General features: G+C 35.2%; 1 protein-coding gene across 2 annotated transcripts in view; it reads left to right on the top strand.

Annotated features, from left to right (window-relative positions):
• The window catches only part of CHD1 (chromodomain helicase DNA binding protein 1), a 54722-nt gene that overhangs the window by 13933 nt on the left and 14447 nt on the right, over positions 1-26342 (top strand). For both annotated transcript variants that reach the window (XM_062514056.1, XM_062514057.1), the window contains exons 3-26: positions 4357-4561; positions 5527-5631; positions 6911-6978; positions 8185-8334; positions 8571-8848; positions 11281-11506; positions 12345-12445; positions 12699-12877; positions 13909-14036; positions 14616-14832; positions 15453-15542; positions 16440-16630; positions 17721-17909; positions 18225-18387; positions 18746-18898; positions 19387-19458; positions 21135-21284; positions 21841-21989; positions 22227-22323; positions 22417-22512; positions 23445-23621; positions 23793-23953; positions 25277-25318; positions 26046-26176. In XM_062514056.1, coding sequence (XP_062370040.1) covers positions 4357-4561; positions 5527-5631; positions 6911-6978; positions 8185-8334; positions 8571-8848; positions 11281-11506; positions 12345-12445; positions 12699-12877; positions 13909-14036; positions 14616-14832; positions 15453-15542; positions 16440-16630; positions 17721-17909; positions 18225-18387; positions 18746-18898; positions 19387-19458; positions 21135-21284; positions 21841-21989; positions 22227-22323; positions 22417-22512; positions 23445-23621; positions 23793-23953; positions 25277-25318; positions 26046-26176 — 3518 coding nt within the window. The remainder of the gene's footprint in view (positions 1-4356; positions 4562-5526; positions 5632-6910; positions 6979-8184; positions 8335-8570; positions 8849-11280; positions 11507-12344; positions 12446-12698; positions 12878-13908; positions 14037-14615; positions 14833-15452; positions 15543-16439; positions 16631-17720; positions 17910-18224; positions 18388-18745; positions 18899-19386; positions 19459-21134; positions 21285-21840; positions 21990-22226; positions 22324-22416; positions 22513-23444; positions 23622-23792; positions 23954-25276; positions 25319-26045; positions 26177-26342) is intronic.

The following is a 26342-nucleotide window of genomic DNA, read 5'->3' on the forward strand; positions in this document are numbered from 1 at the left end:
ATTAATTCCTTTCTGAATTCCTGCATTCCTTCCCGAATGCCTTCCTTGCTTCCTGAATGCCTTGCTTCCTGAATTCCTTCCTGGATTCCTGAATTCGTTCCTGAATTCCAGGATTCCTTCCCGAATTCCTTCCCGGATTCCCGAATTCCTTCCTGGATTCCATACTGAATTCCTTCCTGGGTTCCTGAATTCCAGGATTCCTTCCAGAATTCCTTCCAGGATTCCTTCCTGAATTCCTGAATGTCTTTCTTCCTGAAGTCCTTTCTGAATTCCAGAATTCTGTCCTGAAGTCCTTCCTGAATTCCAGGATTCCTTCCACAATTCCTTCCAGAATTCCTTTGTGAATTCCTGAATGCCTTGCTTCCTGAAGTCCTTTCTGAATTCCTGAATTCCTTCCCACATCTGGAAGTGTATAATATTATTTTGATCTTGGCATAAACATGCTCTCTTGGATCTTTGACTTATAAGATAGAAGGAAAAGTACTAATTTTCTCTCTAATATTGAAAATACATACTGAAAACGGAGCCCTAGACCTGTAGTTCTTACTGTAGGTGTGTTTTTTTGCCTTATGTGCCCCATCACTGTTACTGTTGATTCAAGTCCTTCATATTTTTCTGGAGGAAAGAAAGTCCTTCGATGCATGGACTGTTGCAGCTATCGGGGATCTGTAGGTGTTATATCTCATGGAGTTCTGCTTATCTATACTGTCTTCAAGATCTGCTATTTGTCTTTATGCAGAGCTTATTTGTTGTTTGACTTTCTACCTCCTTTGCAAACAAGAACTTTAGGTTTCTGACTTACCGTGCTGTCTTTGGATTTTCTGCCTCTGAGGTTCATATTGAAACAGTGTATGAAAATACATGATAAAAGAAACATTGCTTTGATAATCCTCAGAACCTGTCAGTTACTTGTCCTATGGCAAGTCAACAGGGAAGATTTTTGCTATTCAGTAGAAATGAAGACCTGTTTGTTATTCTTACCTATTTCTTTTAATACATACTGTAGTTCCATGAAGATATATGGGAGTATGTGGTGCACAGGCAGAACTCGTACTTCACACAAGTTTCATGCAACTGCATTAATTTGGATAGCTAGAGTTGAAGTAAGCTCTTCCCAACATAGACTAGCCTTGTGTGTTTGAACTCGTGTAGTGCTTTTTATGAATTAATTTCAAATATTTTATGCATGCATGTATGTAAACTGATACAGATTACTAAGCTTTGATAAAGGTTTCAGCAAGTTGCTGTTACCCTAGTTGAAAACTTACTCCAGGCTACTCAGTTTGTCTTTTCCTGCTTCCTTGTTCTGTTTTGACATTCTGGGATAAGTAACATTAGTAAGATATTATTGATGCTATAGTCTTTAAATTTCATGACTATTTTTTTTCTGTTCTTTGTAACATATGTTAATCTCTGGTAGGGATCCTACATTGTTTTCATGCATGATATCATTAGGGGAGCACTAAATTAATTGTGGTTAACTTTATTTTTTTTTCTTCCTGTAATTTCACTAGTTTCTCTTCCCATTCCTTTTACTTCTATATGCAAGTTTGTTTTGAGGTCTTGCATTCATTAGTAATGTGGCTGAATTAAGATTTTTACTCTTTGTCAAATGTTACTGTGAATTGGAATGCAGTTGAGTTGTATTAGGCTGCTCTTCTCCAAATCAGGCCAATTTATTTTGAGAAACAGGGATTATGGAATACCTCTTCTTTTGCTGGTCCTTTTCATAAGCTTAATGGGAATTCATTATCAGGCTCAGAGCTTTGGTGAGAGCTAGCTGGCAAGATAAGGAGCCTCTGTTTTTAATTTGAATAGTGTATAATCTACATCAATATCCACATGTTGACATGTTGGTATTTTTTAACAGAGACCTGAGATGATAGCTGATCTCTTAGTAAATAATAAGACTTGGCGTTAGCTGAGTTTTTTTTTTTGCATCCAACTCTACACAAATAGAATTATCTACTAGACTTCTATTTTCCTTATTTCAGTCCCTTTGGTTTTGAACTTGCACTCAATTCCTGTGGAGAACATCAAACAACTTCACATTTCCTATCAGCTGTTTATCCCTGGGTATGTCCAAGGGGCATTTGGTCTGGTGCTGGGTGATGTGGTTTAGGAGTTACATTGGTAGTGCTGGGTTACCTGGATAATCTTGAGGGTCTCTTCCAGTCTTGATGGTTCTGTGATTCTACATAATCAGTGTAATTCTTGCTTACTTATTTAAGTAAAGTAATTTATTTTCATCTACTCTGTTACCTTTCCACCATTCTGTTCTGGTTTAAATGTTTCTTATAATGTTAGCAAGTTGACCAAAATGTCTTATTCCAGTGTTAGTTTCCCCATGCTACCTTAGAAAACAGGCACTTTGTTTTGGTTGCCTCTGTCTCCATATGCAATTCGACCCCTGGTTAGCTCTGTATTAGTATATGTGAGCTACTTTACAGCTGTATGGAAAGCTAACTTAATTACTTACCATCCGTATGGCTTAGCATTTTGCATAAATTTTTGATTTGGTAATTCACATTATTATTGTCTTCTTTCGGCATGCCTTGTCCTGCTTGAAGGTACTTAATTCCTTTCCCCCCCTTCAAGGTTCTGTAGGATTTACATGTTTTTTGTAACTTTTTATGACTAGAACTTGGCTGGTATTTACGTGTGTCTCTCCATGCTGAGTTTTCTTCTGTATATCTTCATTTACAGTTAGTGCTGCCTTCTGTAGTCCCCCTGACATTACTTAATGACACTTTGCTTTGCTGAGAAATATGATTGTTTTATAAAGGTGCGATTCACCCAGTATTTAAGGTAAGGCAATATTTGTGTGCAAAAACTATTACAATGAAAATCTCTCAAGAAGACAATTTTAGAGTGCCATTAATTTCTGGTGTTATTTAACCTCTGGTCATATATTGTAGCATCATATTCTGTAACTTGCTTTTTTGGGCAAGTGAGGTTAGTGTTACAGCACGATGTCTGATTTAAGACTTTGTTGAAAGAAATTGGAAATTTCAGAGCAGCCTTGTTGTTTCTCAGCTTTCCTCTCAGCAAGTGCAAGGAACCCAGTAGCAACATGTTTCTCCACATCCTGCCTTTCAAAGCAAGGAAACTTCAGCATGTTCGCATTGCCCCTCTTTATTTCATGGTTGCTGGTTGCAGATGGCTGATGGAGGTGCTCTCTGTGCAGAGATCTGTTAATGAATACCTTCATTTCTTCTTTGCTGGCACACTTTTGTTGGTGGCTGCAAAAGCAGAGGTGTGATTTTGTTTTGTTTTGCAGTTCTAAAATAGCTGAGTATATACAGGGGCAGATGATGAATCATCCCTCTCCCCCACCTCACCTCTAGCTGACTGTCAGCCAGATGAATTGTGCTGGCAGAGATCAGCTGAGCTTTGATACAGTTTTGGCTTTAACAGTTTCAGTTTTGGCTTCATATTTATTCTTCTTTTTAACCATTTGTGTCAGTGTGTACATAATTTGAAATTATTTTGCTATGTGTTGTGTCTTTTTAATGATATCTTTGAAATATAGTATTAATCTAGTGAGGAATTTACTGAAGTTTCAAACTCATCTACTCTGTGCAGTTGTTTTGAAAAACATATTCTTTTATAAAGTTTTTGAATGGTCATAAAATAAGAATCTTTAATTAATGTGTGTGCTAATTATGTTGAATCTGGTGTAAAATGAATATACTGATGAAATAATTTAGACCGTTCATGTGTATGCCAAGGAAAGTGCTTTACCACAAGTCATACCACCTCTGACAAATGCAGACTTGTCTGCATGGGAAAATTTTGTTCTGCTCTTTTAACAGAAGAGTATACACTGTGTAGCTTTTTGTTTTGTTTTAAGGACTGCCACTGATTTATGAAGATTGAAAACAGTATTGGATAGGCCTTTGTGAAGTAGTCTAAACTGTTAGGTAATATGGCATTTAATGGAGCTAAGCAGGGATTTTGAAGGGGGTGAAGCTCAACAGTCTGTGTGGCTATAAAGCATTTCTACCACTTTTAATTCCCCTGACACTGCTGTATTTGAACAGTTTTGCTTTATCTTTCTTTTGGCTTCACATAGAGTATCTAATTGCACTTTGAATTCTTATTCCCTGTTTATTTTTAGCCAACTCATTTAGTCGACTGCCTCCATTTGTGTACTACCCATTTGTCTGGTCTAACTTAACCAGTTGAGTTATTGTAGAGCTAAGATTACTTTGTGGGGGTTTTTTTTGTTTGGTTTGGTGGTTTGTTTTGGTTTGGTTTGGGGTTTTTTTTGGTTTGTTTTTTTTTTTTTTTTTTTGTTTCCCCCTATCCTGTTACTTTGGCAGTTGTGTAATATCTACTAACTTCTCATTGCAGTCGGTCAGATGATGATTCTGGGTCAGCGTCAGCTTCTGGATCTGGTTCAAGCTCTGGAAGTAGTAGTGATGGAAGCAGCAGCCAGTCAGGCAGCAGTGACTCTGACTCTGGTTCAGAGTCAGGCACTCAATCAGAATCAGAGTCTGACACATCAAGAGAGAAGAAACAAATTCAGTCTAAACCACCAAAAGCTGACGGATCTGAGGTAAACAAGATGCATATATCAATCCTTTGATGAGAGGTGGCAAGGAAATACTAAAAAATCTTTTTATATTATTTTAACGAGCACTGAGTGCTCATTTAAAAAATAAAAAGAGGTAATGAAGTGTTCCTAATTAGATTTTAACTTGATTAGGTTAGTGAAAGCATGTACTTTGCTATCTTAAACATTGGACAAATTTCTCACATAAGTATTTAAATTTGTGCTTTTAAAATTCTCACATTTTTAAGTATATTGAGTTAAAAACCTACCTAAATTTCATCTCACAGAAGCATACGCTAATTAACTAGAATTGTGGAAGGGAAAGATACACATATTATTCCTGAATTCTGTTTTTGCATTGTTTCTCTAATGCTTGGTTTCATTGTATCAATAAATAATTGTTTAAAAATGTCAAGCTTACATGCAGTTAGCTTTTTTTATCAATAAGTCAGCTAAATGCAGGAAAAAGTGGTGTTGAGAAATCTCTTTAATCCAGTGGACTAGAATTACCTGCACTTTCCCATGTTTATGGAGTGGTATACCATATTTATGAAGATAGTTACAGATTAGTTACACCAAGAACTGAAGACTGTTAAGGATTCTCTGTTATTTTTTTTCTCATGTACTTAACTATTACCATACGAACCAAAATCATAGCAGTTAAGCAATCTGAAAGAATTTGTGTGAATTTAAAAATGTACTTTATAAAGTTTTCCTTTACCTATTCAAGTACCTACACAGCTATGATAAAACATGTTGCAGTAATTATCCTGATGATTAGCATATAACATTCTGTTTTGTAGAAATCTTATGACTTTAAAAATCTGTCTGATACTGTTAGCTAATGCAGTGTTCTGTTTATAAGTTTAATTTATAAAATTAAGATGCTACTTAGGAGAAATAAATATGTTGCAAACTAGAGACTTTGAGTATATTTAACTGACTCTTGCATCTCTATTTCTGTTTAGTATTGGAAGTCTAGTCCAAGTATACTTGCTGTGCAAAGATCAGCAGTGCTCAAGAAGCAGCAACAACAACAAAAGGCAGTCTCATCAGACAGTGTTTCAGAAGAGGTGATTAATGTAATTTTTAAAATGTACACGTCTGTCCCATTGTCTTCCACATTCCAATAAAATTACATGGAGCAAATGTATATTCTGAGTGTGCGTAGAAGCCTGGGGTTAGTCTGTAAAATTAACATTCAAATAACTGACATTTTTATACAGAAAGTAAAGATATCTCTGGTTACTTGTTTTCAAGTGAGTTGTCCCAAAATTATAGCAGTTTTGATTCTGTGCTGCTTTTAGGTAGGTATTCTGTGTTGTCTGGACAAAATTTTCAAGCCACACAGTACTGACTTATATTGTATTTCTGGCTTCTTGAGTTTCATGAAGACAAATAAAAGTGCTAAATTTTCGATGTGTTTATATAAAAGGTGTCTGCTGTACTTTTCAGAAATTCCGTATGAAGTAGAAAACTAACTTTTACAAGTCTTGTAATAGTTACTACAAAAGAATTCATGTATTTTAAGAATGAGGCCTGTATTCCAGGTATTGCAAAACCTGAATCATAGGCTAATGAAATGTTGACTTTTTGCAGTAGGAACATCTTTTAAAAGCTCTAATCACAACTATGAAATGTAATTTATTTGTAAAGCAGTCTTTTTGTCCTGTGTTACAAAGACTTTGCCATGTAGTCACACTAATTTGGTTGGATTTGTGTTTTAATCTGATCTTGCTGCTCATCTTTTAAACAGAAAACTTAATCACATATCATTAAAATATTAATTTACAGCTGTTAAGCACTCTCTTCCAGAAAGATACTTTTCAGGATAAAAGTTATTTTAGCCTAAGTTTAAGACAATGAGATTTGCCTTAAGAAAATCTAACTTTAAGAGGATTCTTGTTTTTTCTTCTATTGTAAATAAAGAAGGGACATGCTATTCTCAAAATTTTCTTAAAGTGGTGTTTTAATGTGAGCAGATATGGAAAGTGAAAAAGCTTTTGAGGGCAGGAGATTTCATTGGGATTTTTATAGTGACATCTTGATTAATGGAGCAACTTACACCATGATTGTTTTTATGTAGGCACAATGTTGATTTTTTAAGATGGGGATTTTATCTGGTGGTCTCTAGAGTGATATTGGTGCAGTATATTCAGAGATGGATAAATAGAAAAGCAATAGCAATATTCTAACAGCTAAATTGCAAGCCATGAAGAGGGTAAAATATGAATAATATGCCTCCAATTTGAAAGTGGAAAACTGATGTATCTTTTCAAAATCTACTTGTTAGAAGTACTTAATTCTTTTTGTAAAAATGAATTGACTTTGGTTTATTTCCTTCCCCTGCAGGATTCCTCAAGTAGTGAAGATTCAGCAGATGACTCGTCGAGTGAAACCAAGAAGAAAAAACATAAAGAGTAAGTATTTTCCTAAATAATAGCAGACATTTTTTATCATAGAGACAGATGCTTGTAACAAAGCTTGAAATCTCCACTCTTGAAATGCCTAAGTTCTCTTTTTAATTTGTCTTGATCTTTCATTTCCAATTATGTAATTTTAAAATAAACTCACAAATTAACATTTCTATCATGCTAGTTTCTCAGCAAAAGAGTGTGCAGTATTGTTTGAAAACATTAATCGGTGCCTTTATTTCTAGAATACTTTGTTACAGTTTACTTTTGAGTAGGAGGCCATCCATAAAAATTCTTGTGGAGGTGGGAAACTACTTAAATAGGTTGTCTCATAGCAAATTCAAGTTACAATCCCTTAGTTAATGCCAAATGTTTTTTCTTCTGGATTTTTGTGAGGTTGCTTTTGTTTCCTTTTTTCCTTTCCTTTTATTGCTTAAAAGTGATAATTATAATATTAAATAACTTCATTAAATTTTTAAGCTATTAAAATTTAATTTTCCTGTATAGGGTCAGAGTTTGAATTAAGATACTGTACATCATCTTCCCTGTCACAAAGTAAAAAAATCTCAGTTAAGCAGAAACCAGATAATCCTGCTACTCAGTCACAAGTACTCCTAGCACTCATAGGACCTTGCCTGGCTGTGAAGCAGTGATGTGAGAGTTTAGTGGGAGCTTTTGGGTGCCAGTGCCACTCACCAGTTGCTGCAGTTCAGGTTTTTCTGCGTTTTTCAAATGTACCTCTGTTCTTTTTCAATTCTTATGCCAAAGTTGCTGATTCTTCACATGGCCCACTGAGACCATAGACGATATGGGACTCTCCAGAATACAGTATGATAGGACTTTAGAATTTGAACATGTCTAACTTCTGATTAATATGTATCTTTCCAGGTGGACTTGTTAAGTGCTTTGTTTTCTTAATGTCATGTTGACTCATTTATTCATGCTGAAATTAATACAGAAATCTAGATATTTGTTGTTTTAGATTTTAAGTGTACCTGTGTAGAACAGAAAACTTAGTCCAAATCCCTTTGATGCCATTGGGCATTTTTTAAATTACCTGGTATTCACTGAGGACAGCTTTCTGTTTCATCAACTAAAATAACTGTTACAAAATTTTTATTTCTGTGAAGAGTCTTGAAATTAGATGGATGAGTAACTGTTGTAAGAAGTGCAACAACATGAAATTACTGTTTTGTCTTTGATCCTGTACAGTGAAGATTGGCAAATGTCAGGATCGGGATCCCTATCAGGAACTGGTTCAGATTCTGAATCAGAGGAAGACAGGGAGAAAAGCAGCTGTGAAGAGAGTGAATCTGACTATGAGCCAAAAAACAAGGTCAAAAGTAGGAAACCTCCAACCAGGTAAGAAGTTGAGCATTTGAATTCTCTGGTACTATTTCTAGAAAGCAGTTGAGTATTTACTACTCCTGTACGTGCAATTGAAAAAAAAAAGTACGTTTTAAAAAAAATATGCATAATATGATAATATATGAATGCTTTCTAGTGAATATTTTAAATGAAAGCACAGTAATTGAACATTCATTAAAAATATGTATTCAGAAAACAATGCAGATTTATTGTTGTTCCTCATTTTCAAGAATTAAGCCAAAAAGTGGGAAAAAGAATGCAGGACCAAAAAAGAGGCAACTTAATTCATCAGAGGATGAGGAGGAGGAGGAGGAGGAGGATGATGATTATGATAAGAGGGGATCTCGTCGCCAGGCAACAGTCAATATTAGTTACAAAGAAGCTGAAGAAACCAAGACGGATTCTGATGATTTGCTAGAAGTTTGTGGAGAAGATGTACCACAACCTGAAGAAGATGAATTTGAAACAATAGAAAAATTTATGGATAGTCGAGTTGGCCGTAAAGGAGGTATTTTTTTTTAAGTGTTTTTAAGATCCTTGTTAAGATCATTGTGCAACTTCAGTGTGTCTTCTCAGCTATAAGTTAAGGAGCAATAGTTCTAAAGTTACAAATAAGTCATCCTGTTTCACCTTCCATATTGATAAGAATGCTGCTATTCCCATCTAAATATTGCAGAATAAAATATGTAAAAATTGTATACCTAAGTAGAAAATAAAAAAATTGGGTGTCAGATAGCTCTGTATTGCATAAATGCACACCATATTGTTATGACACCGAAAGGTTCTGTGGTACTTGATGAGTACAAATTATTTACATTGCAGTAGAGAAAGTAGAATACGTGGGAGAGCTGACTGGTAGTCTGAACGTCGAAAGACAGTGTCAGCATGGCTGAACCACTGAAATTATGATTTCAGTTACTGCAGTACAAATACAGAACAATGTGCGGAGTGGCTACCAAAAATGCATCTAGAATTGCAGTGGTATGTAGAATTCTGCTTTGTATTTGAGTCTGTGAGTTAAAATCATAGACTCATAGAATGGTTTTGGTTAGAATGGACCTTGAAGACTAGCTAGTTCCAGTTCCTCTGCCATTTTCAAGTATACATTCCCCTACACCAGTTTGGTTAAAGCCTCATCCAGCCTGGCCCTTTGAACGCTTACTTCCAGGCATGGCAAATCAGCAGCTTCTCTGGGTGTAACTGAGCAACCAGTTACGGTGCCTCACCCCCCTCATAACAAAAAATTCTTTCTAATACCTAATCTAAACCTACTGTCCTTCAGTTTAAAGTCATTACCCCTTGTCCTACTGCTGTGTGCCCTTGTGTAAAGTCCCTCTTCAGCCTTCTTGTAGCCTCCTTTAAGGACTAGAAGGTGCTGTAAGGTCTCCCCAGAGCCTTCTCGTCTCTGGGTGTAACACCCCCAACTCTCAGCCTGTTTTCATACCATAGGAGTTCTAGTCCTCTTGCCATCTTGGTGGCCTCGTCTGGATGTACTCCAGCAAGCCCACATCTTTCTTATGGTGGGGTCCCCAGAGCCCAGGGTCTTTCTTTTTTTCCCTTTTTCAAACATGAGGTTTATATTTCTCCTTTTCCAGTTAGTGTGAACTTCCCTAGACCACCAGGACCTCAAAATTATGGTAGTGGCTTAGCTGTTTCCTTCACCAGTTCCCTCAGGACCTGTAGATGTATCTCATCAGGTCCCGAGGACTTGAGCACTTTCAGTTTCCTTAACTGGTCTCAAACCTGATGTTCTGCTGGAGTGCGTGATTCCTCCTTCTCCCATTCCCTCCCTGCCTTTGCCTCCTCTGGTGTTGCTCAGTCACTTGCTGGTGAAGACTGAGGCAAATCAGGTGTTGAGTACCTCAGCCTGTTCATTGTCCCATGTAACCAGTTCTCCTATCCTAGGACTCTTTAATTATAGAAGCAAACACATAGGAAAACCCCATCCAAATGCTGAAAGCCTTGCACTTCAGGGCTACCTTTCTTCATTAGATACAGCTAGTGTCTAAATTTATTGACCCCTCTCAGAACTTGTACTCTTCTTTATCTCAAATTCTCTTTCCCGTGCTCTTCCATACCCTGCACCAGTGTGTGGTGTTAATGCTGTGGTCAAAGCCTTAGGAGCTAAGCTTCTTTCATTCTACCTGCCCAGATTATATTGCTGCTTTTTGGCATTGCCTCTCTGTCACTTTTATCTGCTCCAGCAACTTGCTGGTCTCATGTTCTTACCAACACCTCTGGGATTAGCTCACTTGGTTAGAGCTGGATACTAATTAGGCCAGGTTTATGGGTCTGATCCCCATATAGGCTTAAGAGTTGTACTCCATGATCCTTGTGGGTCCCTCCCAATTCAGAATATTCTGTTATTCTGTAACCTGTCCTCTCCAAAATGAGCCTGTTTGCTGTTGCTAGTGTGCTGCAGCTACAATATAGTCCATACTTAATCTGTACTTTATAATTTTTACCTGGTAAGATAACAGAGGCAGGACAAGCAACAGACTTGTTTAAGAATAAGATTTATAGTGTCCCTGTTAGTAGGTTTTTCATGTCTTGAGGCTGATCAGACATAACGGCAGGTGTCTTTTTTATGCTCAGAGATAAGAATAGTGTAACAGAAGATGACAAGTAGTGTTGGTGTGGAGCATTCCCTAGTGACTGCTTTAAAAACCAGGAATGCAAATAAAATTCTCAGGAGGCAAGATGAGATACTGCAGGTTAGGTGTAGAAGTTTTAGTTGCTTTTTTGATTCTCTTAACTACTTGTGCATGTACTAATACATCTACATCATAATCTTTCAAATAATAGTAATGACATGAGTGCAGTAAGACCCTAGTCAAATATATGCTCATCTAAGATTACCATCAATTATTTTACTACTTTTCTAACTGGGTGACTTAAGACAATTCACACTTAGGGCATATGATGTGGTCTCTTTCTCAGCCACAGGTGCTGCAACTACAATATATGCAGTTGAGGCAGATGGTGACCCAAATGCTGGGTTTGAAAAATCAAAGGAGCCAGCAGAAGTACAGTATCTTATTAAATGGAAAGGTTGGTCACACATCCATAACACTTGGGAAACTGAGGAAACACTGAAGCAACAAAATGTTAAAGGAATGAAGAAACTGGACAATTACAAGAAAAAGGATCAGGAAACAAAGCGATGGTGAATCTCTTTATTTTTATGATACTTGTTTTGAAACATTCTAGGTGTTCTATTGTGTTTCTGAGACCTGTTACCTGGTTTTGAGAACATAACTTTGAGTGTCTGTGCAATGGGAAGACAAAAACTCTCAAAGCCAAAACCCCTTTAGTATGTTCCAATAACAATCATTTGAATCTGGTGTGGGTGTGTGTATATGTGTCTGTGTGGTATAAATGAAGTTTTAACAAGATTCATTGTCTTTAAAAATGAATAATAAATTGTAGCTTTTAGTAATTTTTCCATTATACTTTGATTGGAGTTCTTCAGGGATTGCTGCAGGGTACATTAGCCATTTCAGGTTACTTTGAAGAATTCAGTTTTCTTTGCTGATACCTGAGACCGAAGCTTGAGAATAAAAACATGAAGAAATATACACAATTTAAACTCACCTCTTTGGTGTCCAGTTTTATTAGTATGTTTAATATAATTAATGAATTGATTTTTGGCAACTAATCATTGGATGGATTCTTGCAGAGTGAGCGACCCAGACTACTATTCCATGAAAATAATCTGTAAAGTGGACTGCTTATCCAGAGACTCAGCTACTATAAGTACCAGTTTACTAGTCAAGTAATTAATAGAGAATACTTACATTTTTGGCAATAAGTATTTTCAGTCATTCATGGTACTTGGGCTAGATGCAGCCATTTTGTAGTAGGGATTTTTAAGTTACTCCATAAACAAAGTTTTCCAGGCAAGATTCATGGGATGATTACATTCAGGGCTATAGAGTTGTTGAATTTTCTTAATTTTAGAACTGTATGGTGTAATAAGTGTTATAAATTAATTCCCACTCCAGGCTGAAAAACGCTTCTCCAGAAGATGTGGAATATTACAACTGCCAGCAGGAGCTTACAGATGATCTACATAAACAATACCAGATAGTGGAAAGAATAATTGGTATGTTACAAACTTGTAGACAGAAATCAATGTCAGGGATTCTGTATATTCTCAATGCTCTTGTATTTGTAGTTAAGAAATGCAAAATATTGATACCACAAATTTTTAAATCCAAAACAAAACTTTAGGTAAAGAGAAGAGCTGTCAGGCTGTCTTGTACTGGTCTAGCCTCTGTTGTATTATTACCCAAAATCAGTGTTTTCCTATAAGACAAAAGTAAAATGCTGATCAGATTTCTGGTGCATTTTTGCAGCTCATTCAAATCAGAAATCAGCTGCTGGTTATCCAGACTACTATTGTAAGTGGCAAGGTCTGCCTTACTCTGAATGTAGCTGGGAAGATGGAGCTCTCATTGCCAAAAAGTTTCAGGCACGCATTGATGAGTACTTCAGCAGAAATCAGTCCAAGACCACTCCCTTTAAAGATTGCAAGGTAAGTAGGTAATTTGAAATGGGTTTATAAGCAGTTGCACTGAGTCTGACTGGGATAGGGCTAATTTTCTTCATAGCAGCCTCTGCAATCTGTGGTTTAGATTTGTGACCTAAATGATTTTGGTAACATACTGTCTGTTGCTGAACAGCACTTGCACAAGTGCCTTCTCTGTGTCCTCTTGTGTCATACCCACCATGAGTAGGGTGGGAGGGAACATACCAGTAACAGCTGAACCCCAGCTGACCAAAAAGGTGCTTAATGCCATTTAATGTCTTACTCAACAATAAATTGAGTGGGCTGAGCAGGAGCTGCCTGTTGCCTGGAGATTGGTTGGTTATCAGTTTGGTGGTGAATTGACATTCTGTCACTTGTGGGGTTTTTTTGTATGTGTTTCTTTGTTTTGATAGGGTGGGTGTTTTTCTTTCATTCAGTAGACTCCTTATTTTTATCCACAATTTTTTTCTCACTTCTGCCTTTTCATTTCTCTTTCTTGTCCCTCTAGGGTAGGTAGTGAGTAAGCAGTTGGGTGGTAGCTTGGCTCCTGGCCAAGTTCAAGCTACCACATCAGTTGCAGTAGTAAAAATGTAATTATTATTATTTTTAATCCACATATCAAACACATATTACAAATTTTTGGGGAAGTTTTTTCAGCATACCAGTTATGATGGATAGTAGGATGTATGGACAGTAGCACTACTGAGAGTAGGTTTTGTAGATGCCAATCCCCCCTGCATTTTTACTAGCATTCAGAAATGGGTTTGTTTAATATTGTAGGCTTTTTTTAAAGAATAGTTGGAGTGAGTTAATGTCACCCATATTGTGACATTTTAGGTTAGCAATCAAACTAGTTTCAGCTTCCAAAATACTTGGTGTTTTTATATGGCCTTGTTTACATTGATGGATAAAAACTAGAGTTGATGACCTAAACACCTCCTGTTACTTTTCTATAGGAAGATCTCTTGGTAATTTCAATCAGTTACAGTTCAATCAGATGGTGATAATATGACTGATGATCAATTTGTTTTTCACAGGTTCTAAAACAAAGGCCACGGTTTGTTGCACTAAAGAAGCAACCATCTTACATTGGAGGACACGAAAGTTTAGAGTTAAGAGATTATCAGTTAAATGGTTTGAATTGGCTTGCTCACTCATGGTGCAAGTAAGTAGTCTCAAAAGTCTCGAATTTGTTTGTAAATTGCAAACATTTGCAAAGTATTTAAATGGTTTTTTTTGGTTTTTTTTGTTGGACATTTTATTTTTTTACGTTGGAGACTTTCGTACTGTAAGCTCAGAATAGAGGTCTGAAGGGGCTGGTTTTGCTCTAGTAGTATCTTGTAGTACCAAAATTATCATTCTATGGCCTTTATCAACAAAAATCCAGCTAAGATGTGTCATTACTTCGCTTTAAATTTCAGTGGAATAAGTCATATTTTTAAAACAATCAACAAACCTAAAACAGTAAAATGAGAAAACCCAAACATTTCTGCAATGTCAAAATTAGTGTTGAACTTTTAAAATTAGACTCAGAAGGACTATTTGCAACCTTTTTGTTAATTTAAGGGGGTAGGAGGAATTGGAAATCTTTCAATGGAAAAACAATGTAAATAAATTTCTTCAAAATGTATAGTAGTAAAATGTTGAAATTATGAGTGGGTTTTATGCTCAAAAGATAATAATTTATTTTATCCCAACCTTCTGCATCTCCACACCTCCCCTTTGTTTCTTTTTATTTTTTTAGAGGGAATAGCTGTATTCTCGCTGATGAAATGGGTCTGGGTAAAACAATACAAACAATTTCTTTTCTGAACTATCTGTTTCACGAGCACCAATTGTATGGGCCTTTCTTGCTGGTTGTGCCACTTTCTACCTTGACGTCTTGGCAAAGAGAGATTCAAACCTGGGCTCCTCAGATGAATGCTGTAGTTTACTTGGGAGATATAACTAGTAGAAATATGGTGAGTATTTCTCCTTGTCATTGGAAAGTCTTGTACATAAACAATACATACTTTATATTCTTATCATCTGCGTATCTTAAGTATTTTGGTTGGGACTGAGCAAACATTTGCTGAAGCCCTATGTCTTTAAAATGTGAATTGAAGGCTTGGATTTTGATCTTGTGTAGATGTGTGAGAGAGATTTCCTTTCTGTTTAATGGTAAACAGCGATAAAAATTTGGTCTTGCATTTGAAAACCAGCTATCTTCTGCCATGTGATTATTTAGGTGGATATAGGGAAAATAAGTATGTAAGAAAGCCATCTTTTTTTATTTCCTGAAAGGTTGTTGGTTTGTTAATATTGGTAATCTCACCCATTAAAGTAAAATGTTCTTGTATGTTATATATGTGTGTATATAGTGTGTATATGTGTTTGTACATATTTATGTATAAAATGTATGTATGTTAATATGAATATATATACATTGATATATAAATGTTATATATGTGTGTGTTGTCCTTCTGTTTCATTATCATACTGTTTTATGGTATTAAATATCTACATGTTGCAGTATTTAAATTGATTCCAGTCAACAAGACCTTTTTTCTGCAGCTTATTGTTTACTTGTTTCTTTTTGTAGATAAGAACTCACGAATGGATGCATCCACAGACCAAGCGATTGAAATTTAACATACTCTTAACAACATATGAAATTTTGCTAAAGGATAAGGTAATTTCCTCTCTGTTGGGAGACAGAAATAATTTCCTAAATACAGAATTCTCTTTAAACTTGCATATATTTGTTTTATGGCCCAGCAAATTTATGGAGAGTCTGGAAGTTTTTGCTTTTGAAAGTGCGACAGTGTGTAGTTTGAGGCTTTGTTTTTTTTTTCCCTGGGGGGGCTTTTCTTGTTTTAAGCACTTCAAGATTTTATATATGTGTGGTGAGGCTTTCAGCCTTCTCCCATTGTTTGAGGTGGGTAACATGTAATTTTCTTCAGTTTGCATGAGAGTCTCATTATTGTAATGATCTCCTCCCAAATTAATGCCCTACTTCTTTGCAGACCACCATCAAGGAACTGAAACAGAACCCAATCCTTAGTCCCAGATATGATACATAACTGAGAAATCCCATATAGTTTTTCTGTCATGTTCTGCATACAGTAGTATGTGTACAAGCATTAATACTGTCTCACTAGTGACAGCACACAGAGATATTGTTAATCTTCCTAACAGTTTGTGGAAATTCATACAGATATTCAAGAAGCACTTGACTTTGTTCACTTCATTTGTTTGTATGGGAAGAAGTCAATAATAATATGGTTTCTTCACTGCCATGTAAAAAAATGTGGGTCAGACATCTGGGCATTTTTTTAAATAATACATTTAATATATGCTTTCTGAGGATGACTACACAGCTTTTCATTGAATCTGGCAAATGTAAAAACCATAACTAGTACTAGAAACAACTAGTTGTTTATTTTATTAAAGTAAACCAAGAAGTTATTTGGTTTATCATTATTGGGTTTATTACTTACAAGAAGTAATTTGAAGTTACTGTGTCTATATAATGTGGGAAATCATGAATTTGAGTAATATTTCTCCCCTTCTCCATTTCTTTTCCAAGTCATTCCTTGGTGGTCTGAATTGGGCATTCATAGGAGTTGATGAAGCTCATCGTTTAAAAAATGACGACTCTCTTCTGTACAAAACTTTAATTGACTTTAAGTCTAACCATCGTCTTCTTATTACTGGAACCCCTCTGCAAAACTCTCTCAAAGAGCTTTGGTCTTTACTGCACTTCATCATGCCAGAAAAGTAAGAAAAGAGTTTTTTTGTCAAGTTCGTTATAGCAAAGTAGTGTAGTGATGTGAGAATCAGTAGAAGTAGGGAATTGTACTGAAAGACAGCTTAAATATCCTATATAAAGTACTTGTGTATATCTTTTCATGCTGCTTTAGGTAAGTAATGCTGGGAGCAGATGTCAACTTTTCTCGTTTTAGCAATCTGCAAAAGTGATGGATTGAAGTAGTGGTAAAACGTGGAGAAAAGACTTTGTCTTAGCCTCAGAGAAGAACCATGTAGATTCTTTGTAGGGGAAGAAGAATGAAATCTTTCTTATGTTAGTACTATTAATAAAAACAAATTTGTGTCAAAATGCCAAATACCCTGTGATTCAATCAGACAGCTGGTTTTCCCATGTATTTTGCATACAGTAACCTTATTGAGTTGACCTGATTTTGTAATTGCTTGTTTAAACCTAAGGTAAACTCGAGGTCATGTGTTCCTGTCTAACATCTTGTAAATGCCAAACACCATAGCTCTGTTCAGTTCGAGCAATGGATTATAGTGACTTCTTCAGAACATTACAAGCAAAGCCAGTGAGGTTGGGTAGCCATTATTCATTTGTTTGATCATAAACTCTGTCCTTCAAGTCTACAGATAATAGCTACACATCAGCTAGACCATACATGCTACAAGGCACATTTAAAGTATATTCTTGTTCTCTTGCACACCCTCTAGACAAGGCAAGAGATGGCTGTCTATACTTTTTATGCCATCTTGATAAAATACAGTAATGGAATTTTCTTCAACCAACTAGACAAGTCCTTGCAGAAGAAGAAAAACATTGCATTTCCCTTGTGGAATCAGAAGTTTTCATTCTGTAGACATTTTTGGAAAATCCCATTCTTCTATTTACAGGCACAATATCTGGGATTTCTTGGGAGATGAAAATTCAGAAATTGGATAAAACAGAAGGGAGTGGGGAAGAAATCTGAATGTATGTGTGTTTTTGTGGTTTATGTGTACATGTTCTGTGTGTGTGTTACCTTTCTTCCTGAATTTTGCTTCATCAGGGTGTTCACAATATGTAACTATTTTGTGTTTATACTTTATTATGTTGAAGGTTTTCCTCATGGGAAGATTTTGAAGAGGAGCATGGCAAAGGGCGAGAGTATGGTTATGCAAGTCTTCACAAAGAACTTGAACCATTTCTGCTGAGAAGAGTTAAAAAAGATGTAGAAAAGTCTTTACCTGCTAAAGTTGAGCAAATTCTGAGGATGGAAATGAGCGCGTTGCAGAAGCAGTACTATAAGTATGTGCCAACTGTATAATTCGCTGTTTAAGTGATGTGTTTATGTACAATTTACTGAACTACAGCCGGTTTTATACTGTATGGAGATTGAAGTTCCTATAGGGTTTCACAGCAATAAAATTCTGTGAAGCAGCAGCTGAGGAATTACATTGGTCTAATGTCTATTCATGTAGTTTCTTTTGTTTGGCGTATTGATATATACTCTATTAGGAAATTCTTTTGTTTTTTTCAACTTGTTCATATTTTGACAGCTTACATCTGTTTTACATCCACATGCGGTTCAAAATTACTAATATTGTACATCTTATTTCATAGATGGATTTTAACCAGGAATTATAAAGCCCTTAGTAAAGGTTCAAAAGGCAGTACCTCAGGTTTCTTGAACATCATGATGGAACTCAAGAAGTGTTGCAACCATTGCTACCTCATTAAACCACCAGATGATAATGAATTCTATAATAAACAGGAGGCCTTACAGGTAATGTCACTGTTTAATTTAAAAAAAAAAGGTTTTATGTTTGTACTTTTCACAGAAAAACAGGTTTTCCACAATATGTGCATCTTGGGTTTATACAGTAAAGTATTTTTTGATTCTTAATTGGAACTGAATAATTGACAGAGAATTGAGTAAATAAATATGTCCAGGTTTAATTACCTATTATTGTATGGGTGTTTTAAACTGTAATATTCTTCAGGAATATCAGAATTTGCCATGTATTTTTCTGCCCACATTAATAGAAACAGAAGCAAACCTCAGAAGAATGTTCAGCATACCCCAGTGTGTATTAGTGTTGAGATTAATATATTTTGTAATGTATGTTTCTTGGGTTTTGTAGCATTTAATACGTAGCAGTGGGAAACTAATCCTTCTTGACAAGCTACTGATTCGTCTGCGAGAACGTGGCAACAGAGTCCTGATTTTCTCACAGATGGTAAGGATGCTGGACATCCTGGCAGAATATCTGAAATATCGTCAATTCCCATTTCAGGTAAGAAACTTGCTGGTAATAGCAGCTAAGAAGCTTTGATATTGAATATTAAAAAATCTTTCTATTTACTGTGAGGGTGTCAAAGCACTGGAACAGATTGTCCAGAGGTTATGAAATTTCTGTCTTGTCTTGAGGTCCAAAAGCTACTTGGATATGACCTTGGGCAGCATGCTTTAGCTGTCCCTACCTGAGTAGGGGATTTAGACAAGATGACTCTCAGCAGTCCCTTTCAGCTTTGTTTGTGATTATATCACCTTTACCCCTCTGATTAAAAGACGTGGAAGAAAATGTCTTCTTTTTCTAGAAAGGGATTAGCTCTTTAATGGGTGTTATTTTTAAGTGAAACAGATTAATTAAAAATTAAGTGAGCTGGTTATTTACTTTTTTTTTCCTTTCACATACAGTTTTGGCAGATGACAATTGAAGTTGCTCTGATATTCAATACTGTATAAAAATTACTTTTCAACTGTAGTTCTTAATCTCTCTAGAGACTTGATGGATCCATAAAAGGGGAATTGAGGAAACAAGCACTGGATCATTTTAATGCAGAAGGATCAGAGGTATAGTATTTTTTTCCTGAGTAACATGTTTTATTTGTTCAATGTCTTTACAAAAAGACATTACACAAAAAAGAAGGGCTGAAAAAACTGAGGAGTATATCAATAAGGTTGGAAATTCATTGCTACTGCTAGAATATAAAGTTTATATAATATACATTTTTTAAGAAGAGGTTAAGTAGAAAACACATAAATTAGGAAAACGTTAGCTGATTGCTCTATAAATACTGCAGAATTTTTACCCCAGCTTTGTTCCTGTATAAACTTTAATAATGTTTACAAGAGTGCTGAACTTAAGAAGTTAGCATCCAAAAATCCTTTGGCAATGGACAGAACTAACTTCATATATCCTTGCACGAGCAATCATATTTTATTTGTTTTAAATATGATTCCTGTTATCTTCATTTGTTGCCACCTGTTACATCCGTGGAAGAAATAGTAAAGTACTGATTCCTAGTTCTAGTCACTAATTCTTTGTGAGCAACCTGTGGGTATGTAGGCATCTGTTACAATTCTTTAGATTCTGAACTGGAATATTTGTACCTTATTTAGCACTCCTATTATGCAAGTAATTTCATACCTTTGGATCAGTTTAAATATTTTGTTCTATACTCTCAGATATGGGGGAAGGGAGGTTGGTTGGTCATTGATTTTGGAGTGTAGCATTTGTTAGTCACTACTGAGCTTGTTTCTGCTTTGTGGAGGGAGAAGGACTGACCTCCATGTTTAATACAAAAGCTATCTCTTTCAAATTCCTTTAATAGACATTGTTGACATTTTCTGAAATCTTAGCAGTTACACTGTACATTTTTTGAAATGAAAAAGAATTTAAAACATGCATTTGTAAAACTGAGGCAAACTCTGCATTTGTGCAGCAAGGAAAAGAATGCTCTCTGTTTTTTTTTTTTTTTATTTCCTAAAATTTCATAGTATTTTGGAGGGGTTTTGTGGAGTTTTTCTATTACTAAACTAAGGGCTACCTGGAATCTTTAACACAATTCTCAAGACTCTCCTTATTGTAATGGTTGCTGTTTCTTGTAACTGTACTGGAAATTGGGTTTGTTTGGGGTTTTTTAACCAGCTCAACTTAAGCTTGGATGTAATATGTTGGTTTTTTGCATGTCTCCATATCCTTCTACAGTCTTTCATAGTTACAAAGGACTGATTAAATAATTTAGTATTGCCTACAGGGTTTTTTCTCCTTGCTGCTTACCCATTTTCATACTGTTTATGAATATGCTGAACAGCATTGAACTTGGCAAAAGATTTTTGCTTCTGTCTCTTAATCAGTTATGTGTAGGCTCAAGTGCTTTCCCTACTCTGTTAGTCTTCCAGGGCTTGGGGCAGGGAGGGTGGAAGAGGGGTTTTTTAACATTTAAAGGCTTTGACAATAAGATTTGGTATTTTTTGGCCAGTCTGGTTTGGTTGGGATGTCTTGCTCAGTGATCCTCATGTAGGATACTGCTTCCTTTAAACTGTTGAGAAGTCAGTAACTTGATGAAGGAAATTGGTAATCAACGTTTGTGTTATATTTAAATAAGCTTTAAGCGTAGAACTATTACAGATTTGGTAGTTATATGATTTTATAGTCCACAACACATACTGCATAGAGTATATTGGTTCCTTTAGTAATATTACAAGTCTTGTACATAAAACTGTTTCCTACTTTATGGTTTCAGGACTTCTGCTTTTTACTGTCTACCAGAGCTGGAGGATTAGGTATCAACTTGGCATCTGCTGATACTGTGGTTATATTTGATTCTGACTGGAATCCACAGAATGATCTTCAAGCACAGGCTAGAGCACATAGAATTGGACAGAAGAAACAGGTAAACACACTCACTTTAAGCTCCAGACCTGAAGGACAGTTCTGCACATCAGCTGTCCACTCTCTGTCTGCACCATTCAGTCCTCATGTATTTTTGAGAATAACTAATACTTCGTATATATGTCCAGAAATGTTAATAATGCTGATTTCTTTTTTCCTAAGTCTCCATACAGGAAGAAATAATATGACAGCTATGGTATTTGGGTGGGAGAGGGAGAAGAGTTATGGATTTGTCTGTCTTACGTTCATCATTATGATGTCATTCTACAAAATAACTGCTACATCAGGCACATGCCTGATACTTAAATATGCTAGTTCTCTGTGGGATTGTTTCCTTTTGCAGAAGGCACAGTCTGGCAATACTCGTTCCAAGTCATTGAAGTTCGTAAAGAAAGGTCTAAGACTATTTATTCAGGTTTTAAAAAAACATTTCTGTAAAGACTGGTAGTGTGATTAAACTAGTATTTCTTATTTGAAACCCATTAAAAAATTCAGAAGTTATGTAATGAAGACTGAGATTTCTGCTTTTAAACTTTTTATTTTTTAAATACACATAGGTTAATATTTATCGACTAGTCACAAAAGGATCGGTAGAAGAAGATATTCTTGAACGAGCCAAGAAAAAGATGGTGTTAGATCATTTAGTTATTCAGAGAATGGACACTACAGGGAAAACTGTGTTACATACAGGCTCTACTCCATCGAGGTACCTTTGTGTTTGTTTCTATACCAACTTATCCTTAAGAGTATTTCACTGGTAAATAAAAGGCAAAACATAAGATACAGTCTTTGTAGATTTTTATTTGCATATTAAATACGTGTCTCAAATATATGAAAAGTTTATATTTAGTAGTAAAAAGAAAGCTTAATTGACTCATGATTATAGAGAACTTTTCTAAGTTAGTAAGTTAAATTGTTTTTCCTGAAACACCATTTATTTCAGCTCGACACCTTTTAATAAGGAGGAGTTGTCAGCAATTTTGAAGTTTGGTGCTGAGGAACTTTTTAAAGAACCAGAAGGGGAAGAACAGGAGCCTCAAGTGAGTCGCATTTCTGGACTAGGTAGATGAAACAGCCAAAAATATGTATGAATTATTTAATTGTAAAGAGAAACTTCTTTTTTTTATCCTCAGGAAATGGATATAGATGAAATACTGAAGAGGGCTGAAACTCGGGAAAATGAGCCAGGTCCATTAACTGTAGGAGATGAGTTGCTTTCACAGTTCAAGGTATGGCTCTGTTCCCTCCTTCCTGCCATAATTATACTTCCCTTTTTCAACAGTACTATGTCTCTTCTATGTAACTGTCACTTCATTCTGAAATACATGCCTCAGTAAGTCAACTCTATATCATTTCCTAGTAAAATGTTTTTATGCCTATACAGGGTACCTTACCATCAGTAGAAACAAATAAGAATACATTATATATTTTCATAATAAAAGGAAATGTATTTATGAATGTGTTAATTATTAGAATTCTAATTTCATGTTTAATTTACTGCCTTTGTTATTAAGCAGCTATAGTATCATTAAATGCAATATATTCTTTGTATTTCTTAGCTGATCATTTCTCCAAGTTGCTTTTAGCCCCAAAGTAAACCTGGAATGCTAGGTATTTTTAGATGTTATCAGTTAAACATGTGTGCCAAAAAACAAAAAGCAGAGTGGTATATTTGTTTAGTTCAGGAGATTATTAAATAGCTGTCCTGCTAATCACTCATTTACAACATGTTTTGATATCTGCATGGTATTAATGTTTGATTAGTCTTATATTAATATAGTTTCACATTAAATCAGGTGTTTAAATGTTATTAGCCCTATTCTAAAGGAAGTGGAACAACAGTCATACAGCTGTGAGGACCATGGTTCTCCTTGCATCTTATCTTAGACCAGGCTGAAAGGAGTCTGTCTTTCCTAAATGAAAAAAAAGTACTTCAGTAGAGCTTCTTTCATGAAAATTTTGTGTTTATAAATTTTATATATATATAATATGTATAAAATTATAAAACAAAAGCATATATATAAATAGATGAAATATGTAAATATTATATGTAAAATGCATAAAATATAGCTGTAGCTTTGTTTTCCTTAAACTGTAGTTGATTAGTCTTTTAAAAATTGTATCACGCATTGATGAAAATATATACATTTTGATGTACAAGGTGGCCAACTTCTCCAATATGGATGAAGATGATATTGAGTTGGAGCCAGAAAGAAATTCAAGAAATTGGGAAGAAATCATTCCAGAGGTCCAGAGGCGCAGAATAGAAGAGGAAGAAAGACAAAAAGAACTTGAAGAAATATACATGCTTCCAAGGATGAGAAACTGTGCGAAACAGGTGTCTCTAGTTCTGTCTGAATTGTAGTTCTGTGTTGCTTTTGATGTAGTTTGTTGCTTTTGGGGTTTGGGTTTGGGTTTTTTTTCCTTTTCTGAACACATTTTTTTGACAGAGCAGATAAAACTTGCTTATATTTGTTACTTACATGGGTTGCTTGCTCTGGAATTCCAGATTAGCTTCAATGGCAGTGAAGGGAGGCGCAGTAGGAGTAGAAGATACTCTGGATCTGATAGTGACTCCGTCTCAGAAAGAAAAAGGCCAAAAAAACGTGGAAGACCACGAACTATTCCTCGAGAAAATATTAAAGGATTTAGTGATGCAGAGATAAGGCGGTAAGATATGCATATTTAAAGGGACAAGAAATCACAATTATTTTTATTAATAATATTATTATTAATCTCAAAACTACAGCTGGTAATCTGTTTTCCCTGAAGTTGTTTGAAATCTTTTTATTCTAGGCAGTTAATGTTTTTACCTTGTGTGTTGATGTAATGAACTGTTAGAACAAGAATTTGAACCCATTTTAATGGGGTATAAAATCAGGTCTGAAAAACATTCACGACTGGTTTAAATTTTTAGTTCCTGCAGCCTATGAAGACAGTAATTTCACTGGATGTTTACTGACAGTGATTTTACAAGGGGTGAACTTTCATTTAAAAAGAAACATGCAAAGTAATCTGCTTTCCACCAATTCATCTAAAACCTGCAGTGCTGAAAGAATATGTTACACCTGTTTGGTGACAAATGAAAAAAATTGATTGGATTTTGTTTTCTTTTTAAACTTCTTGGCACTAGAATTAAATTGTTATATCCTGCTTTTTTAAAACCAAGAAAGTATAAAATCCTACTTGAAACTTGTACTATCATTGGTCCCTTCTGAATAAGCTGAATATTTGCTGAAGTATTGTTTTGGTAGGAGGAGGGGGAATTCTTTTGGTTAACATTTTTGGGTTTGTGAAATGCTACCTTGCTTCTGAAATTTAAGTATGCAAGTTTCTCTAAAATGCTGCAAATTTTTCTGAGTATTTTTTTTAGAGGAATAACTTCAAAGATTGTTTTTGGCTTTCTATCTCACCTAGCAGTGAGGCAGATTGGTACTTTTTTCAAGGCGGTTCTTGTGTTTGCACAAGCAATTTCATTGTTGAGGAAGTTTTCTTTCTTCTTTTTTCAAATTTGTATTTAATTTCCTTTCTCCTCCAAGCATTTCCAGTTTCTTTCCATTGCTTAGATATTTCAACAGAGTATCTTTCATGTAATTTTCCTAAATCTTCCAATTACCTTTTGGAGATTGCTCCTTTTAATAACTGTGTAACTACACATAATATGTCTGAAATCTTCATTTACTGTAAATCTACGTTCAGTTTTCATTTTTAGATACATACAGCTGCGGAGTCCTCAGTCTTGTAAAATTAATAAAGTAATTTCTGAAATAAATTATATCTTCTCTTGTTTTATTTATAACAGTTCTTAAACCCACAAAACTGATTCTGTTTGAGCTACCTGAATATATGAAGATGCTCTACTCTCTCTACCTGTTCTTCCCTCATTGTCCACATAGCATTATACTAAGATTAACAATTATGTCAGTACAATTTTAAAACAATTGTTGTTTGTTAAACATATATTTAAATGGCAAAATTATTTTCTGTTACTAGGTTTATCAAGAGTTATAAGAAATTTGGCGGCCCTCTGGAGAGGTAAAGTTGTTTGATTATTATTTGTGTGGAATCTCTTTTTTATAAAAATTAGAATGTACCATGAAACTTCAGTCAGTAGGGGAAATACATCATCTTGAATATAGTGTGACTTTAGTGTAGTATCTTCCATTTCTTCATGTATGGTGTGTCTGCAGACAGCCACACAATAGACCTTGCAATTTGGAGGAATGCTTCCTTTATATTTATCTGCTGACTTGTTTAATCTTCATTGGTGATAATCATTCACTTGTCATATTTGATAAGTCTGTTGAAAGCCCATCACTTTATTCACTCTGACTGTCAAAGTTAGTTTTGCATTTTACATATTGTCAGTTGTCATTTTTAAGCTTCTTTCATGTATTTCTATCTTAAGAAAAACTTCCCATCCTTAAAAGTATTAATCCTTACAGATATTTATAGTGCATATGATGATATGATACATATATGTCTGTATGATTTAATGATTAATTTTCTTTTCTAAAGAAATGTGCAGTAACTGAACACTAGGGCTAGGGTTCTTTACAGTTCTTGTTTTGCTGTCCTCAGACCTAAATGATATGGGGTTTTTTTCCTTGGATCAGAATTGTACACCAAATAGAAACAACAGATGACTGATAACTTATGTGGTAATTTCTTCTGTTTTGAAGAGAAGTTTTTGTTTGAAAGAATCATTCATAACTGCCAAATTTTCACAGTTACAAAAATGACTATTTTTTTATTATTGCAGGTTAGATGCTGTAGCTAGAGATGCTGAGCTGGTTGATAAATCAGAGACAGATCTCAGACGTTTGGGAGAGCTTGTACATAATGGGTGCATTAAAGCCTTAAAGGACAACTCAGCTGGACAAGAAAGAGCAGGTACTGTGTTCTGGGGGCTTGAGGGGACAGTGAAAAATGTCAAAAAGAACGAGTTACTCTTGTATTCTGATCATAACAGAAAACACTTCTGTTGGGAAATACAAACAAAAATGTTGGGGGAATTCTCCGATTTAAAAAAACCCAGTGTTACAGTAACGTGACCTTT

Source organism: Cinclus cinclus, chromosome Z (assembly GCF_963662255.1).
Source record: "Cinclus cinclus chromosome Z, bCinCin1.1, whole genome shotgun sequence".
NCBI classification, from domain to species: domain Eukaryota; kingdom Metazoa; phylum Chordata; class Aves; order Passeriformes; family Cinclidae; genus Cinclus; species Cinclus cinclus.